The 18,575-nt window shown below is 33.8% G+C and overlaps 1 protein-coding gene across 1 annotated transcript in view; it reads left to right on the top strand.

Annotated features, from left to right (window-relative positions):
- LOC145259666 (L-threonine ammonia-lyase-like) overlaps positions 1 to 18,575 on the top strand; it is a 65,176-nt gene that overhangs the window by 15,030 nt on the left and 31,571 nt on the right. The window contains exons 3-5 of the mRNA XM_080117328.1: positions 6,308 to 6,378; positions 14,770 to 14,815; positions 16,762 to 16,947. Of these exons, the coding sequence (XP_079973454.1) occupies positions 6,308 to 6,378; positions 14,770 to 14,815; positions 16,762 to 16,947 (303 nt within the window). The remainder of the gene's footprint in view (positions 1 to 6,307; positions 6,379 to 14,769; positions 14,816 to 16,761; positions 16,948 to 18,575) is intronic.

Here is an 18,575-nt window from a genome sequence, read left to right as displayed (position 1 = left end):
GAATTAGTTACCTTTTTACTTTCTCCGCTTCGTGGAGACTCGCTTTTTTCATTACTTCAAAAGTTATTTTTCATAAGAATGCGTGAACTTTAAATAGTTTTCAATCAATAATAATTATTTCAAACCCAAAAATAACAATCATGTGTGAATTTAATAAAGTCTATAAGACAGTGGCCTGATCAACTGAAATCACTGTTTTCTTCCGGCTGACACCTGCAACGCGCCTACCTCAAGTCCCAACACCAACAATGTACATCATAGAAGACTGGAATACGTCACACTGAAATTCCTTTAAGCCTGGTATATCGCCATTCATAAGATAAAATCTCACACACACACACACACACACACACACACACACACGTGGCACAATGAAACGAACTTTTAGTGCTTTTTTTCTATTTCTTATTCAAGAACTTTAAAATTTCTGAACAAACTTTGGTTTTTCAAAGTATGTTTTAAATCTATATAAAATTATTGATATAAATATATTTTGTTCATTAATTTATATTTCTCGCTTTCCTTACAGAATTTAATTCCCGTTGTTGAGTTAGCACTTGCTAACTGGTGACCCATTCATAACATTCATGTTTTTGTCCATCTTTTTCATTCGCCAATTTAATTACATGTATATTAATTGTTAGCATTGTACTTGGCGCTTTTCAAAGACATTACTATCACTAAAGATTTCCTAGAAGAATTAGGTTTGGAAATCTTGTCCCATCTTGCATATACTCCTGACCTAGCCCTCTTAGATTATCACTTATTTTGAAGATTACGAACATGGGTTAGATTTATTTAATCATCAAAACCTAAAGAATTTCATAAACGAGGCACTTATATACTCGTTGACATATGGAACCAAGCTATGGAGAGCAAAGGTCGTTATTATTATTGTTGTGGGGACTCACCCATATAAAAGAGATGAACCCTTCCTAACTGTATAAATACACTGAGAGGTATTGACTGTTGGTGTGGCCAATGTAGTACGCCATGCTAATGTTTCGGATAGATGGTTGGTTAAAACCACAAGTCCTCGTTACGCGACTTAAAAAAGTTTGCCTTCCATTTTTTTATTTATTTTTTTTATCTATTTATTTATTTTATTTTATTTTATTTATTTATTTACTTATTTATTTATTGAGAACTGGCTTTCTTCTTTAGAAGACAAACATTTTTAAATCGTTTGACAAGAACTTGCGGTTTTAACTAACAATCTGTCCGAAACAGTAGCATGTCCAGTGTCCCAACCTTGTAAATGTGTCTATATCAATGAATAAATTAATTAATAAAAAAAAACGACAAACTAGCTTAATATGTAAAGCGATTAAATAGTTAAGTATTAAAGCGCCCATTACAGCAAGTTAGGTGAATAACCCATTATTTCAATAACTCACAATTGAGACGCAAGACTACAGACAATTTAGTTTTGGGTTTGATCCTTGCCAATGTCAAGCCATACTGACGACTGATAGTTAGCAAGAAACGCGTGTCTATAGAAAACTTTTTTGTGTGTAAAAATTATATATATATATATATATATATATATATATATATATATATACACGACGATTGTTCCAAGAGTAACGCCTCATATGTTTTAACTCAAAAACTAAACTGTTGAAGAGTGACGAAGACTTGAAAGCTACCATTAAAACGAGCGACCCTTTGTACTCCAGAATTTATTTTTCTACATTGTCACCATCATTCTCAATACACTTCTGCCAGCCTATTTTGATATCTCAGTCATAAAGTTCTGGAGTGCGCTTTGGCATTTTTCTCGCCACTCTGAAATCGGCAAACCCATCTCCTAATGTGCTGACATCAACTGCATCAACTTCGTAAACGTTCGACAGGTGCCAGTGAATGTTGATCTGTTCAATTTTTTTTTTTTTTTTTGCAGCATGGAAGAACGCATGACGCATCTCTGTCTGACGCACGTCTATGATAGCAGTTGCTTTTTTAATGCATCCAAAACCGTCACTATTTGCAACAGAGAGCTTTAATTTTCAGATCATGAATGCATAAGTTCAATCATTATAACAATATTATTTGCAATCCTCTCTGATATATTCGGACGGATTAAAAACATATAGAAGGCATTAGTTTTTTAACATCTCGTATATTTTGTTTCGTAGAAGGGGCGACGTAATGCAGTTATTTGGGTGCAAAGGAGGAAACTCTTGTCATTTAGGAAATGGGTTTGAATACAATGACAGCGTTCTAACGCTGCTACTATCATTAATAAAAATAACAAATTATCTTAATATGTGTGTGAATGTGTGTGTGTGTGTGTGTGTGTGTGTTAAATCAATGATTATAATATTATGCTTAAAATAAACTATGCACCTAACTTACTACAAAATGCTAGTTTTATTTTGGCGTCTTAAATCCCACCCCTTTGTGCATTAACATGGGAGAGGGGATTATCTTCAAGTACTATCCTAGCTGGGAATGGGGCAACGGACTTATATTAAGTAGATATTAACAAGTCCTTCTCACCTTTTTTTCTCTTCCATTTCTTTTTTAATGGAGAGTAGATAATGCATGTGGATGTGTTATCGGCAGCTCCAGTAACTCTCGCTTCTCCTTTTTTGTCCTTCAGTCCTCATTTCCAATGAGTGATTTTTCTGACAAAGGGTGAAGAAAAAGCTGCTTTCCAGGTCGGTAGTACTTTGTAAAGAGTAGCCTGAGATGTCGGAAAATTTCTGTTTCTATGTCTATCCTTGTGGTCATGTCACTAGTAAGGGTGCTGGAGGTAAACGTTTCATCTGGGCTGACGTTACCCGCCTGATAGTCAGGGACTCGAACCTTGGATTAACCACTAAGGAGGCTGTCCTATCAGCAGGTGCAAAGTACCGGGGCTGCTGTATTGCCATTTGGTGAATGAATTCTGGACCATACAGTAGTTTCTGGTAGGGCCTCTCGATGCCATACTAGTGGGTAATTGTTACGGCTTTACCTTATTCTGTGCTACAAAAAAAATTTCTTGTCTTTTTCTCTCTTATTTTCCCTCTCTGTCCTGCTCCAACCAAGTCTACCGACCTGCTCCACAAATCCCAAAACCTCAACATGGCAAATCTAGAGAAAAAAAACACGATTAAACCTAGAACCCCATCCTCCAATGAAGACCCCTATTACCATGTCTCCTTCTCCAACATCAGGGGTCTACGTTCCAACCTTCAAAAGGTTGAAACACAATTACAGGAGACGAAACCGGACATATTCTTTCTAAGTGAAACTGGCATAGGGCCAACTACTTCCCTAGACGAATTCATAATTAAAGGATACTCTAACTTACCATCTAAATCTGACCCCCAAGATCGCCATGGGCATGGAATATGTGCCTACATCAAAGATGGCTTTCCATGTGGTAGGGATATCTCCAGAGAAGACCCTAATTTACCTTATATGTGCTTCCGGGTTGCACTAGCTTACACCAATGCATTTATATTTGCCCTCTATCGCCCCCATAACAGTAGGGTTACTATCTTTAAGAGTATATCTGAGAAAATTGACCACATCTGCTCATCCTTCGGCTAACATTCACATTTGCGGTGACTTACATGTCCATAATGTGGAATGGCTGACCAACTCAAATAAAACCGATGATGAGGGGAGGTTCTGTCATGATTTTGCCACTGCCTATGACCTCACTCAGATTGTTCACGAACCCACCCGTGTGCCCGATATTACCGGTCAGTATGCAAGCCTTCTAGACCTTTTCCTCACAACTTCCCCTGAGCTATGTTCATATTCCATTCTATCTCCTCTGGGATCCTCCGGCCACTCTGTTGTAGCAGTTAAGATAAAAATGAAATGTAATAAGTCTTCAGACGTACCTCTCCACCGTACTGTATATCGATACTCTATGGCTGACTGGGATAGCTTCCGTACATTCATATATGACCTACCTCTGCATTCCATGTTTAAAAAGGATGTGTCCTCTGTAGTATCAGACCTGACCGAATGGTTAATTGTAGGCATAGACCGATTCATACCATCCAAAAAATTCCAACAAAAATCTAACAGCCAGCCATGATTCTCCCCTGAATGTGCTGCTGCCATCGCACACAGAAATCACTTTTTCCATAGCTACCAACGTAATAGATGTACTGAGACTAAAGCTGCTTTCAGGACTGCCAGCAACCACTGTAAAAGAGTAATAAAAAATGCAAGAGAGCTATATGCTCAATCCGTTAAATCCAAAGTAGCTGAGCAGCGGCTTGGTTCCCACCAGTTTTGAACAGAAGAGTGTGCTCTATCCCAACTATCATCAATGGACCTGAGGTCATCTCGTCAGCATCAGATAAGGCCAAACTATTTGCCAAGAACTTTGCAACTAATTCTACCCTATGCGACAAAGGCCATCAACTCCCCATATTTCCTCCTATAACAGACAACACGCTATGCAACATACAAATATCTGTGCATGTGGTCGCCAAGCTAATCAAGAACCTTGATTCGAATAAAGAAACTGGCCCTGACAGCATTCCAGTTATAGTGCTGAAAAAGCTCCAACCAGAACTTGCTCCCATACTTACAAAACTTTAAGCGTTGCCTTAAGGAGAAGTGCTTTCCAACACCCTAGAAAACCTCATCAGTATGCCCTGCATTTAAGAACACAGGCGAAAAGTCATCTCCCTCTCAGTACAGACCATTAAGTCTTCTGTGTGTCATGAGTAAGTTGCTGGAATCCATATTAAATAAAGAAGTAGTCAACCACCTCAACAGAAACAACCTTCTTAGTGACATGCAATATGGTTTCCGCTCTGCAAGATCTACAGCAGATGTGCTAACGGTTATATCTCATAGGATTAGTGAATCTCTTCAAAAAAGGCTACCTTTCCAATGGCAATTGCTCTTGACATATCGAAGGCCTTCGATAAGGTATGGCATAAGGGCCTACTTCACAAGATTTCCAGCTACGGTATAACTGAAAATGTTTTCTCAATCATTAAATCATTTCTCTCTGATAGGTTCATAAGATTAGTGATTGATGGGCAGAAATCAGAGGCCCACAGTGTTAATGCTGGAGTTCCTCAGGGGTCCATCCTGGGCCCAGCTCTCTTCCTGATCTACATCAATGATCTCCCAAAACAAATACTTAAATCATTCGTTGACATCTATGCTGATGACACGACCATGTATGGCAACACATCAAAGGCCGTAAATGACAAAGTTCTCTCTAATTATCTCCTCTGATCTTGAGCTCGTGGTACAGTGGAGGAAGCGGTGGCTGGTCACTTTTAATCCATCCAAAACCAAGCTTCTATCTTTACATCATCAATGCTCTGAAATGGATGGCTCTCGTCTCGTCTGAAATGGATGGCTCCATGTTTTGACAAGCTTCTGGGTTTGACCTTTACTCCTGATCTGAAATGGAACACATACATCAGGTCTGTTGCCAAGGACGCTGGGAAAATGGTAGGATCTTTCTACCGCTCAAGAAGATATCTCACTACTGATGCAATTCTCTATCCGTATAAAAGCCAGGTACGTCAAAGGATGGAATACTGCTGCCACATCTGGGCAGGAGCTGCTAAAAACAGCCTATCTTGCCTTGACAGAGTACAAAATAGACTTTGTGGTTTAGTGGGGATGCCCTTTTATCTTCCCTGCAACCTCTCTCCCACAGAAGAGACATTGCGAGCCTGTCTTTATTTTATCGTTATTTCCATGGCAGGTGCTCGTCTGAGCTCCAATCTCTCGTCCCCCCTCGCCAATCTTTCATGAGAAACACCCGTCTGGCTGAAACTACTGTCAATAATTTTCCCCACTCTTTATCTGTGCCTAAATCCAAACGTAGATTCCAGGAGCTGAGCTTCTTTCTCAGAAGTATACGCCTGTGGAACTCTCTTCCGTTTGCCTGTTTCCCACCTGACTACAACTTGGATGTCTTCAAATCCAACATAAACAAATTCCTGACAAACCGCCCCCTTAAGTAAGACACTCTATCAAATCTCTAATACTAATGATTACTACAATACTCTCTCATTGATTACTGTACATGCAATAACCCTTATCCCTGAGTGGCCTGCGGGCCTTGGTAAGTGGTAACCCCACCCTTCTGTAAAAAAAAAAAAAAAAAAAAAACACAGAAAGGTTTTCTCCGAAAAGACTCGAGAAAACTTGCGAACACTAGATAAATAGTTAAAATGCTTCTATGAACCCGACTTGACGCGAACCTAGCACACAGTTGTCGCCCGCATGGATATCCAGTTAACAGTGTACTCATATATTCATTTATTGAAAATGTCTTCCATCTTTATACATATTGTTGAGTTTTTTTTTTTTCTCGTTGCAGAAGTCGGTGATGTCTGGCATTCTGGGGATGGACTTGTATTTCAAGAAGGAGTTCCTTCAAATAACTGGAAGGTTTTTAATTGCTATCTTTTTTTTTCTTCTTTTCTGTTTCTTTTTTTTTCTTTTTTTCTTTTTTCTTTTTTTTTTTTTTGCTTTGGTTACGCTTTGAATGTTCATGTTAATATGTTGCTTTATATCTTAACGCATATTGAATTACATTTAACTGCTTTTAACTATGTTTACTTTCGTGCTGTTTTCTAGCAGATATCTCGACATATTCCTCAAGACATTTCATTGCTGCATTGCTTCCTTGTTTTCTAGACGGTGATAGCTGATTTGGCATCCCCGATGGAACATCTTCCAACAAATATTTTAATGAACTAATTCATCACATTTTTGGGAGAAATATTATTATTATTAGTAGTAGTAGTAGTAGTAGTAGTAGTAGTAGTAGTAGTAGTAGTTTGACATAAGAATGATACTTTTCAGTAAAAATGTTTTATTTACTTTTAAGAATGTTTCACATAAAAAAGAAAGTTAACAGTTACAATATATATATAGGTTAATATATATATATATATATATACATATATATATATATGTATATATATATTAACCTATATATATATTGTAACTGTTAACTTTCTTATATATATATATATATATATATATATATATATATATATATATATATATATATATAAGGGTAGGTAGTAGTTTGCTTGAAGCATTGTTGGAAAAGGAATATATAGAAGTTTTAAAAGCCAAAAACAATGCGGAGAAAGACCGGAATCATGAAAGTAACGTCTATTTTTATTTGTTTTTCTTTTCTTTAATTTCATGATTGCGGTCTTTCTCCGCATTGTTTTTGGCTTTTAATATATATATATATATATATATATATATATATATATATATATATATATATATAAAATGGCGTAATGTAAACAAACTGTGAGGTATTTGCAGCTTCTCTTCCATTTTTAGGATTTTTTAATCATGTTCAAGCGCATTTTTTTTCTTTTTGGTGGATTGATTGTTGTTATTTCTCTTGATGAGTTAAAGGCAAAATAGATTCACTGATTGATATAATAATTAAATGATTGATTTTGTACTATGAAATAGATACTGTAGAGGATTGTTAGTATCAACTGAATTAAAGGAATAAATTGTAAGATGGTCAACATCATGAAATTTGAAATATAGAATTTTGTCATTCATTTTATGCTCTGTAATTACATAGAGCTTCTTAAATAAGGATTAGTATATATAAAAAGGAAATATAAGCGAATAATGAATATTTCCACACACACACACACACACACACACACACACACATATATATATATATATATATATATATATATATATATATATATATATATATATATATATAGTGCAAAATTTTGTTGAAAATTCAAAGACTCGCGTTTTCTTTTTTATAACCTTCGTTTATTTCCTGGATTTTTCCATTACAGCTGTTTCATTGATGAGTTGGCAATTTTACGATTTATGTTTCCATAAAAATACCACCAACTTCTTCAGATGTTTATCCATTAGATTTTTACAACAAAAGGTATATTTTTAACATGCTGGCCATCGTATTCGGGTAAAAGGATTTCCAAAGCCCTGCTTCCTCACTTCTTCCATCTTTTGGTGACTGGTTTTAAAATAACAATCTAGACCTGTTAAACGAAAACGGTATATATTGAAAGTAACGACATTTCAAAAACAAACTTTTAAAAAATTATATATATATATATATATATATATATATATATAGAGAGAGAGAGAGAGAGAGAGAGAGAGAGAGAGAGAGGATAATCATTTACTTGAAATGTACTCTATATATACCAATTGTAACGGATTAAAAATCATCCTTATAAAGCTTTTTATAATGAAAAAGGTATTTTTTATTTATAAATTTTGTAAATTTAGAAAGGATGATTTACTAAATGAGCGCCAAGACGTAATTCAAAGATGTTTGCAGAGGAACAGATACCTGTTTTCCCGGCTTAAACCGGATTAAATATGATAGTATAATTAAATAGTAATAGAGGAACGCCTAATCAGGATCGGATTATAACATAAACTCAATTCATAACAACTAAGTAAAATATAAATAAATTATAGAAATCGAATATTTAAATTCTAAACATAGATACATTATGTTAAGTTGTTGAGTGGTGCATTTTAGGTGAAATTGAGATAGGAAATGGGTTAAGATTCAAAGGGGGAAATATAAACATGTGTGGACGGATAGAAAGAAGAAAATGTTATTATAGGGCAAAAAGGGGTTGTAGGACTTTTACAATAATAGGGAGAAAATCATAGGAAGAGTTCCAACACCCTCGCTTGCTATTAGAATGTTATTGTGTATATTATGTAAGAGCATCGTATTTAAAGTCCAAAAGGAATTTTTTTGAATGTATCTAACTTTGCTCGGGTTGGATGTTTCGTCAAAATGTCCGCTAGCGTTTTCGTCAGTTTGCTTTTTAAGGGATATCTCAGTTTTCCTTTACCCGTGTAGTGTTCACGTAATATTCCTAGAGCTTTTCTTCCATTATCGGCGGCTTCTCTCAGTATCAGAGATAGGCTTTTATCATTCAGGAACTGTACAAGCTCCGCATAGGCTTCTTCATTTCTCTCATCATCGTGTTCGTCTCTAATGAGATTTATGCATAAAATGGCGTCTTTCAAGCCGAGCGCGCGTAGATGGCCTAAGAATTTAACTTCCTAAATTTCATATTTGGTTTCATCCCCTTCGAATAGTAACCTGCTCCATCGGTTTCCATTAGGCTCCTGGGTCCATAACCTGTTGAGTGGTGCATTTTAGGTGGAATTGAGATAGGAAATGGGTTAAGATTCAAAGGAGGACATATAAACACGTGTGGACAGATAGAGAGAAGAAAATTTATTATAGGGCAAAAAGGGATTGTGGGATTTTTACAATAAAGGGGAGACAATCACAGGAAGAGTTCCAACATAAGTACCAAGTAATTTAAAGATATAAGAGAGTAAAACCATATCTAAAGAACAAAGACGTAAGGTTTCAGAAACATAATAAAATTTATAACATTAGTAAGTATCATAAAAATATAGGATCCTAATAACCATAATTTATTAATGATAGAGAACTCCATAAATTGATAAATGCTGATATACGATAAGTAGAATAAAAAAAAGGTTAAATCCATTTAATATAACCGTACGGAAAGCTGAATATCTTAATTGGAAAACTATAACTATATAATTCTTATTGAATGTTAGGTAAAAATTTAAGGAAACTTTAACTTAACATGTACATATAAATTGTGAAATAATGATTACTAGTTGGTATGATCCAATTTAAAATAACTGACAGAAAGCCAAATACTCGTAGTTTTTGATTGTAAATCGAGTCACCATAAGAACATAAAAATAACTAAATATCTTAGGATAAAACTTAAGACAATGTCAAATTTGAAAAAAAGGTACTAAGTACTTAAAATAAGTACATTTGACGAATGTTTGATCGATACCAATGTAAATATAATTTTTGCCAGAATTTACAACTATAGAATTAAATACAACTAGAATAAATACTCATCAACCAATGAGAAAACGTTACGATTTAACCAAACCAAAAGTTAGGTAATCATCAATTAGTAAGAAAAAAAAACGATACATAAATCTAATTTAGTTTACGAGAATTACTTCCCTTTGACGGACAAGAAGATAAAATAGTAAGAAAGAATAATTTTGCTTCTATTAATTAAAATTTTACAAATAAGCACACAACGTAAGTAAAGATGATATACGAAATTATAATTTAAACACATATACACATAGCAAATCATATCATAACTAGTGAAGATGGTAGCAAAACTTATGGAATTAATTTAAATTCAAGTATAAACTAAATATAAAAAAATAACTCTGAAAAATGTAAACAAAAAATAAGAATTAAGTTTCGTATCTAAGACAAAACAATAACAAAGTACACTTTAAGTTGAATATAAATAATAACTCATATAACTTAAAAACAATATTTGAAAAATGGTAAAATGGATGATATTCTCCAAGGTTTGAAGATACAATTGCGAATTACTTAGGACATCTATCCAATCATTACTGATGAAACAAGAGCATTTACCCCCGTGAAGTAAATAAAGGGTTCCGCTCGAAATTCCGTTCGAACTCCCGAGTTCGACAGAAACATTCTCGAATTCGACAAAATACACATGAAGAAGATCGGAGATTACATCAACCGAAACGCTGTTAAAATGACACTGAAGATGAGAGCAGTATTCCGATGAATCCAAATAATAATACAAAAATACGATAATAATTAAGATAAGTTCAAATAAATTCAGAATTAAAATAATCTTCGTAATTAAAAAGGGACTGCAGAGGGCGTCGTGCGTCGGTTACACGAACCATGTAAGTTGTCCAAAATTGTGTTTTTATATGTTTTGTATAGTAAGCTGTAGAGTACGTGGACAAATATGCAGAAATAACATAATTTTGTAGACTTGTTAGTCGCAATACAAAACAATATTGTTATGGATACTTTTTGAAAAATAATAAATAGCCAACTGAGAAAACTTGATATTTAAAACTTGGAGAATTATTATACTACACTATATATATATATATATATATATATATATATATATATATATATATATATATATATATATATATATATATACTAGCTGTACCCGGCCACGCGTTGCTGTGGCTCAGTTTGTTAAAATGGAACACATGTGAAAGTAGAGAAAAGTTTGATTCTTTTTTTCAAGAGAATGTACAAATTATTTATTTTTTTTAACAGATGTTAAGAAAATAAACAGAAAAATACTTCCATCATTAATTATGCAAAAAAATAAATAAAATTTTGATTTAGTGTTTCAATATGCTTATAAATTATGATAAAACTTGCTGAGTATGCACTGTTTTATGGTTGTTGTAAAAATGGAACGGAAACTTAAATTTCGCTTCGTTTTAATCTTTCTTAATTTTTTAATTGTGCCCCCCAAACGAATATAATCAAAACAGTAACATTCAACAATTGTACTTTATTTATTAAAAAAATTTTTTTTTTTTTTAAGTTAATAACGAAAGGGAAATAATTCCATTTTTAAACGAAAAAGTCAGTTTACCTAACTTACTGTATTAATGCTATTTTTTAAGCAAGAAAAAAAAAGGTAAATATCCAGATACGCTACTACAGAACACCGACCGCTCTAATTTGTTTTTTTATAGGTAATTGAGGTCGCTGACAACGAATCTGATAGTCAAACTTGGGGCAAATTTACCGTTTGCATGGTATTTACCCCTGAACCCACGAACTTCTTTCCACCATTTTGCAGCTTCCGTTTATGCTACGCGCATACACGCTGTAGCATAAACGACGGCTTCACCAAGCAAACTACGTTGGGGGGAGGGGATTTTTTTTTCCAGGACATAGAATTTTCTAATTTTCAAAAATACATTATAGCGCTTTTTGGGTGGAAAATTTAAAATTAGCTGAAAAAGAAATAAAATAAGAAAAGGAAAGCACACCAAGTTGGAGTAGGGGGGGTAATTTATCCTGGGTTTTTTTTACCTGGAACATCGAATTTTCCGTAAGTAACGCACCGACATTTACCAATTAGAACACCATTTAACATTTTCCGAAGATTTTACTTTGTACATTGGGGGAGCGAGCGGGGGGGGCGTGTGTGATGTTGGCGCGCGCACCCCAACATCACCCCCCCCCAACAAATTAGAGTGGTCGGTGTTCTGTAGTAGCGTATCTGGATATTTACCAAAAAAAAATATTTAGGTTTGGCTATAAATTCCTAAACTCATTTCACCCTAAATAATTTAGGTGACTGAAATAGGTATCTAATTGAATCTTTAATTTCCTGAATAGTATGCGAGAATTACGGACTTTAGGGGCTTTTTTCGTAATGTTACTGTAAAAATTATTTTTTATTGTTACAAATTACGATGCTTTAAAAGAAGCAAAAATAAATTCTTGCGTTTTTTATTTACTACTGAAAACCATAACTTTAGTAAAGGTATTTTTTGTTTAAACAAAATAAAACATTTTCACTAAGAGTTAAGTAAAAATAATTAGTTCATTATATTCTGCGATCATTATTTGAAAAATACTGCAATTTTCATTAAAATTCGTTAATTTCCTGATTTTTGGTGAATTTTTAAGTAAAGGGAGGAGTCAAAATGTGTATACACTTTGAGCGTCGGCATTCATTTTGCGACCACGTGTGGTTAATTTAAATTAAAGTTCAATCACATGGTTACATTATCAATAATCATGTAATTAAACCCATTGAAAATTTACCGATATTGTAAACACATTCTGTTTACATTAAGCCTGTAGTGTTTTTTAGTGATGCAATGTTGTCAACTGAGGTTTTAAAAAAACCCGCGAGATCAGGAGAAAGAAATGTCCAGAAAATAAAAAACCGGATAAAATACTGTTAAAAACTCGCTCAATACATGTTACTGTGACATAGGTTGACATATATTCGGCGGGTTTTTAATAGTATTTTGTATAGTTTTTTATTTATAACACCATTTTCCAAACTTACGGTGTTAAAGAGGGTGTGAGACGCCATCTTGAATTTTCGAATACATCGGTAAACACTGTATGTTTTTCGAGCTGAATAAATATGTTACATTGAATAAAAACACGAAAAATATATCCAGTTTGGCAGAAAAGTAACTTATCTTGCCTTTGATAACATTTATTTGTTATACATCGGTAAACACTGTATGGTTTTCGAGCTGAATAAACATGTTACATTGAATAAAAACACGAAAAATATATCCAGTTAGGTAGAAAAGTAACTTATCTTGCCTTTGATAACATTTATTTGTTATATATTTGTTTTTTGACAACTTTTTCGAATCTATGTGTACAGTAATACAAACCCCTGAATAAATATGTTACATTGAATAAAAACACGAAAAATATATCCAGTTTGGCAGAAAAGTAACTTATCTTGCCTTTGATAACATTTATTTGTTATATATTTGTTTTTTGACAACTTTTTCGAATCTATGTGTACAGTAATACAAACCCAAACTTCGGAGGTTGGAATCCCCCCCACCTAAAATGTACTTGGAAAAATCGATTTTATAGTGAGATTTAAGAATGGTTAGTCGAAGAAAAGGTGAAAAACAAAACAAATAATCAATAAATAATTGTTACCAAAGGCAATAAATGCTACTTTTTTTTACTTACATTGAATATTTTCAAGCGCTTTTCTTTATTTTTCTAATAATCTAATGCGGGTGTGTGAGTGCAAAATACCTCCAGATTTTCTAGAATTTCCCGCTAGATTGTAAACGAAATCTCCAGATATAGCAGGAAAACCGCTAAATTGTCACACTGGTCACGTGACAGGAAGCGGTAATAAATAATTGTCCCTAAATAAAAAAATGGCCTCTCGGTACAAAGAAATCCACCTATTTATCATAGAAAAATTAAGTATAATGTTATAATTAAAAAGAAATATATAAAAACACACATGGATATAGTAAACATATTATACCAAAACGTGGAAGCCATCCGTCCAGTGGTTTTTTAGACAATTAATTCCGAACGAACCAATATTTACATTTTTATATATATAGATATATATATATATATAGTTTATATAAAATTGCTTCCATAATGCAACAGAAATATAAATATATCACACAAACTATATATATATATCATCCACATACAGCACCGTTTCGTTGTATCACAACTCATCACTGCGGCTAGAACTACACCTTTTCCTAGCCGTGAATCGAACCTACAACCGTCGTGTTGATAGTCGGCAGCTCTAACCACTGAGCCACTCAGTGCCTGTAAATATTTCTCCTCAAATGTCTATTAAATTAACATTTGCCCGTCACACAGTGCTCAAACTATCAGTTTGTTTACAAATAAATAGTGGGCTTCACTTAATCGCTAAAATACGCGACGGGTGAAAATATATTTACAAAGTGCTTAACCCAAAGAGTGGGGGGGCTTAATAATCATCCCCATACAGTGCTGTTTCGTTGTATCACAACTCATCAGTGCGGCTAGACATACACTTTTTCCCAGCCGTGGATCGAATCTACAACCGTCATATATATATATATATATATATATATATATATATATATATATATATATATATATATATATATATATATATATATACACACAATACATGTAAGGAGATAAATAAGGATTCTTTAAATGGAAACTTTTCGATTATAATAGAAAGCTCAACATGCGGGTGGAGCTTAGATACAAGGTGAAAAGATATCGATAATAGAAAAATATATACAGATGCATATAAATGATAATATATACGCATCAGTATCTGTTACAAATAGCAAATAAAATGTTATTTTACGCATTGTGTTAACCATTTTTCAAGTGTAATCAACTTTGAAATAATATTCCTAATATTTTTATTTTCATTTTAGTTTTAAAGAACGTGGAGCCAGATATGCACTGAAAATGCTGAGTGAGGTAGGTTGATAGGTAGATATAAAATTGCTTCCATAATGCAACAGAAACATATTGGATAAAGTATTGGCATGATTCCAGAGAAATAATATTCCCGGGAATTACCACCATTGCATTAATAAAGAAAACAGAGAAGATTTGAAGATTATTTATTTGCGTGTAAAGCCGACTTTGGATAAAACAAATTGAAGAAACAGCCAATTTTAAACGATTATTTGTTATTCATTTTTAAAGGTTTTTCGATGTGATTAAGACTTACTTTGTGCCTTTTTTCGTATGGGCATTTTTATTGATAGCACACACAGGAAACTCTAGTCCCCTTCAAAATAATCTCCTCCGGCTACAATGCACTTTGAAAATGGAAGTCCTCTTATGTGAGCATTTCAATGGCCCTCGTCACAGCCTTTTTCATCTCCTCAATTCTCTTATAACGATAGCCTCTAAGGTTTTCCTAGACCTTAGGGAATAACCAAGAGTTACATCATCCCTCAGAGACTTCCTACCTTCCTTGAATCTCTTATGCAACTCAAAAACTGATGCTCGATTCATGCAAGATTGTCCAACAGCAGTCTGATGCGTTTCTGTGGTATTTTTCCCCAAGTTTATAACATAAATTTACTGCATACTGTTCTTCTAAAGTGTCCTCACGTCCAGATTGCATTTTTTAAATTCACCAACTGTGATAATCAGGTTTCAGTAGGGTGTATTCCAATACCTGCTGTAATTAATTTAAACCTGAAATCATAAAGATTGGTCAGTTCTCTCATAAGATGCATAGCAATAGCATACTGGATTTTCAGGAGTCTACGACAATTTTAAATGCTTGTACAAAAAAAGTCTGGAAACTTATTGAAGGCACCTTGTATATCAACTTTAATGGCTATCTTCGGTACTATGCAACAGAAGAAAAAGTGTTAGTAATAAAATATGTGCGGGGATTTGGACGAGAAAAACGGTTTGAGAGTCCATGTGAAGGATAAATATCTGGTTGTAGGGAATGGGGAAGAGTTCTAGAATGAAGGAGATAGGAAAATGTCCATGCATACATATACCTATTTACTTGCCTCCCCACGAGGGTAGTCTGAGTCCATGTGTGCTTTGTGTGCTTTGTGTGTGTGTGTGTGCTTTGTGTGTGTGTGTGTGTGTGTGTGTGTGTGTGTGTGTGTGTGTGTGTGTGTGTGTGTGTGTGTGTGTGTGTGTGTGTGTTGCTGGTGTTAGGAAAAAGTCCACGTTCAGAGGTCAACCATCTTGAATATTGAACCTTTCTTGTTGATGCTAGAGTTTGTAGCTAGGTGGGTTTTGATTTGTGTCCCAAGAGAGAAGTTTGATAGTTGAATGAAGCAGCAAGGATGAGTTAGACAGCTGTGCCTTCTCGCAATGAAAAGATGAATTATATATTGCTTCTGATGTAGTAAAATTCGAAATTCATGTTTGCTCAAATCAGGGCTCCAGCTTAGAAGTCAAGCAGTTCAAACTTCGTTAATGGTGGTTTTTGCTGCCGTTGTTCCTATTTACTTGCCTCCCCACGAGAGCAGAGTTAGACACAAGGTCAGTTTTTAATGTGGGGAATACCCAGCTCCTAAAAAAGGGGAACTGTGTGTAGGAACAAAAATAAAAATTGTCTCAGTCATGTAGGATTTCTCCTCCACTAATCGAGGACAGAAAGGTGGCGTGTAACATCATGCCAAGAAATGCTGTTGTTATTTCTGCCGCTTGTAGTTCTACTATTACATTTTTACTGGGGAAGGTGGGGGACACCGATTATTAAGGCCCAAAAGTCACTCGAGGATAAGGGTTAATGGGTGTCAAGAGATCCATAAGGGAACATGAAAGTCCAATTAATAAAATTACATTACATCTTAAAGTCTATTTATTTTTGTTTAAAAAATAAAGAAAACCCTTTATTTCAGTGTTTGAGAATTATTCTCTAATGTGTTTTGCCTTTAAAGGAACAAAAGAAGAAAGGTGTGATTGCGGCCAGTGCAGGCAACCATGCTTTAGCCCTCTCCTACCACGGCAATGACCTTGGTGTTCCAGTCACAGTCATCATGCCTGTCATCGCGCCAATTATGAAAATCCAAGCGTGTCAATTATATAACGCCAACGTCACCATTAAAGGCGACGATATCAGTGAGGTATCTACCATTTGCATTGTTTCTTTTCAACCTTGATAAAGACCGTTTTTTTTATTCTTAAAGACAAACGTTTTGCAAATACTATTCCAATAACATGAAATAAAGATTATTTTTTTATTAAAAGGAAGACATGCTGTTGTTTTGGATAGAATAAGGATCACTATTTATGTACATATTTATAGGCACCGCCAAAAATGGCTGAAAAATCAAGTTGTTGTTGTTTTTTAAAACGAAATTAAATTTATTAAAATCCATTATTTCTGAATAACTTTTTTTTTCAGAAAGATAAAACCCTGAATTTTATCATATAGAAAGCAGAATAATGTAAAACTTTTTCTACTATTTTTAATTAAATTATAAATGTTAAATTTTCCCCAAAAGTTAACAATTGGCGTTTTTTGTTTTGCGCAAAAAGCGTATATAAATAGTTAAAAAAAAAAAAAAAAAAGAAAAAAAAAGGTTTTTGAAAGAATTAATTTGTTTATTTCTTGTCTAACTAGGATTTAGGGTGATTTTTTATGAGAATATGCAAAAATATTATGATATAAGTACCTGGATTTCAAATAATTCCATTTATTCATATAGGCAACCAGTTACTTCGAGTCGATTTGATTACTCTGTTTACAAACTTTACATTTGTTCTTGATAAAAAGCAAACTACGGAAGACCAAAACGACAAAAAAAAAACTTATTTTTCAGTGACGAAAATTTCAATGTATTATTAACGCTGAGGCTGGCCAGTACCAGATGGGTGACCATTTGTATGAGTTTGGTTTTTAATGTGTATGTGTGTGGGGGCCAGGCTCTCCAAAATGGGGAGGGGAGCAATTTAAAGCAGAATAAAAAAAATTATTTCAGCGCGTTTGGTCCACCGTAGTCGAAAGGCGGCAAACGTTTCCAAACTGGATCGAAAAAATTATGATATTTTTAACACAAAGGGCAAAATATTTATCGAATTTTTTTTTGTATCGATTCTTCAAAGCATGCCCTGTTTAATAATGGTCATGCATTATTCGGCTCGCTAAAAAGAAATTGTTAATTTATTTATCAAAGATTTTAAAATAGCTTTTTTCGTATAAATATTTTTAAAAAAATTTTTTTGTTTTGCTTAACTTAAATTAATTATTTTACTTAACATATTCACCGAATTTCACACTTCAAAACTCAAAAGCAGGGTAATTAAACACAGTCGAAGTTCTGATATTCAGACATCAAAATAAGGTATGCAAACAATTTTTTTAATCTATAATGCCGTCCCTTACAACAACACAATATGTTTTGTTCAGTTTCAGATGATTATTTTAAGCATATTTGGAACCCCTCAAAACAAGGGGGGTTGTAAGCAAAAAAATATATATATATAAATATTGTTTATGAAAAATAAGTACACTGTTATAAAGTTCATTCTTCTCTTAATAATCGCTGAAAAATTCGTATTGATTGGATAATTACCTGATTTTTAGTAGATTTTTAAAAAGACGGTCCGTCAAAAAGTACTTGCCTGCCCCCTCCCCAGTTTTGGCGGTGCCTATGCTAATAACAACATATTATTTTCTCTGTTGTTACTTACTTCTGTCTATTATGCTCGTAAACATTGTCGGAAGAAACTGAAATGTTGGAAATCTCTC

The sequence above is a fragment of the Euprymna scolopes genome, chromosome 3, assembly GCF_053919585.1.
Source record: "Euprymna scolopes isolate OS-2025 chromosome 3, ASM5391958v1, whole genome shotgun sequence".
In the NCBI taxonomy this organism is placed as follows: Eukaryota; Metazoa; Mollusca; class Cephalopoda; order Sepiida; family Sepiolidae; genus Euprymna; species Euprymna scolopes.
This window is presented reverse-complemented; position numbering and strand designations above follow the sequence as displayed.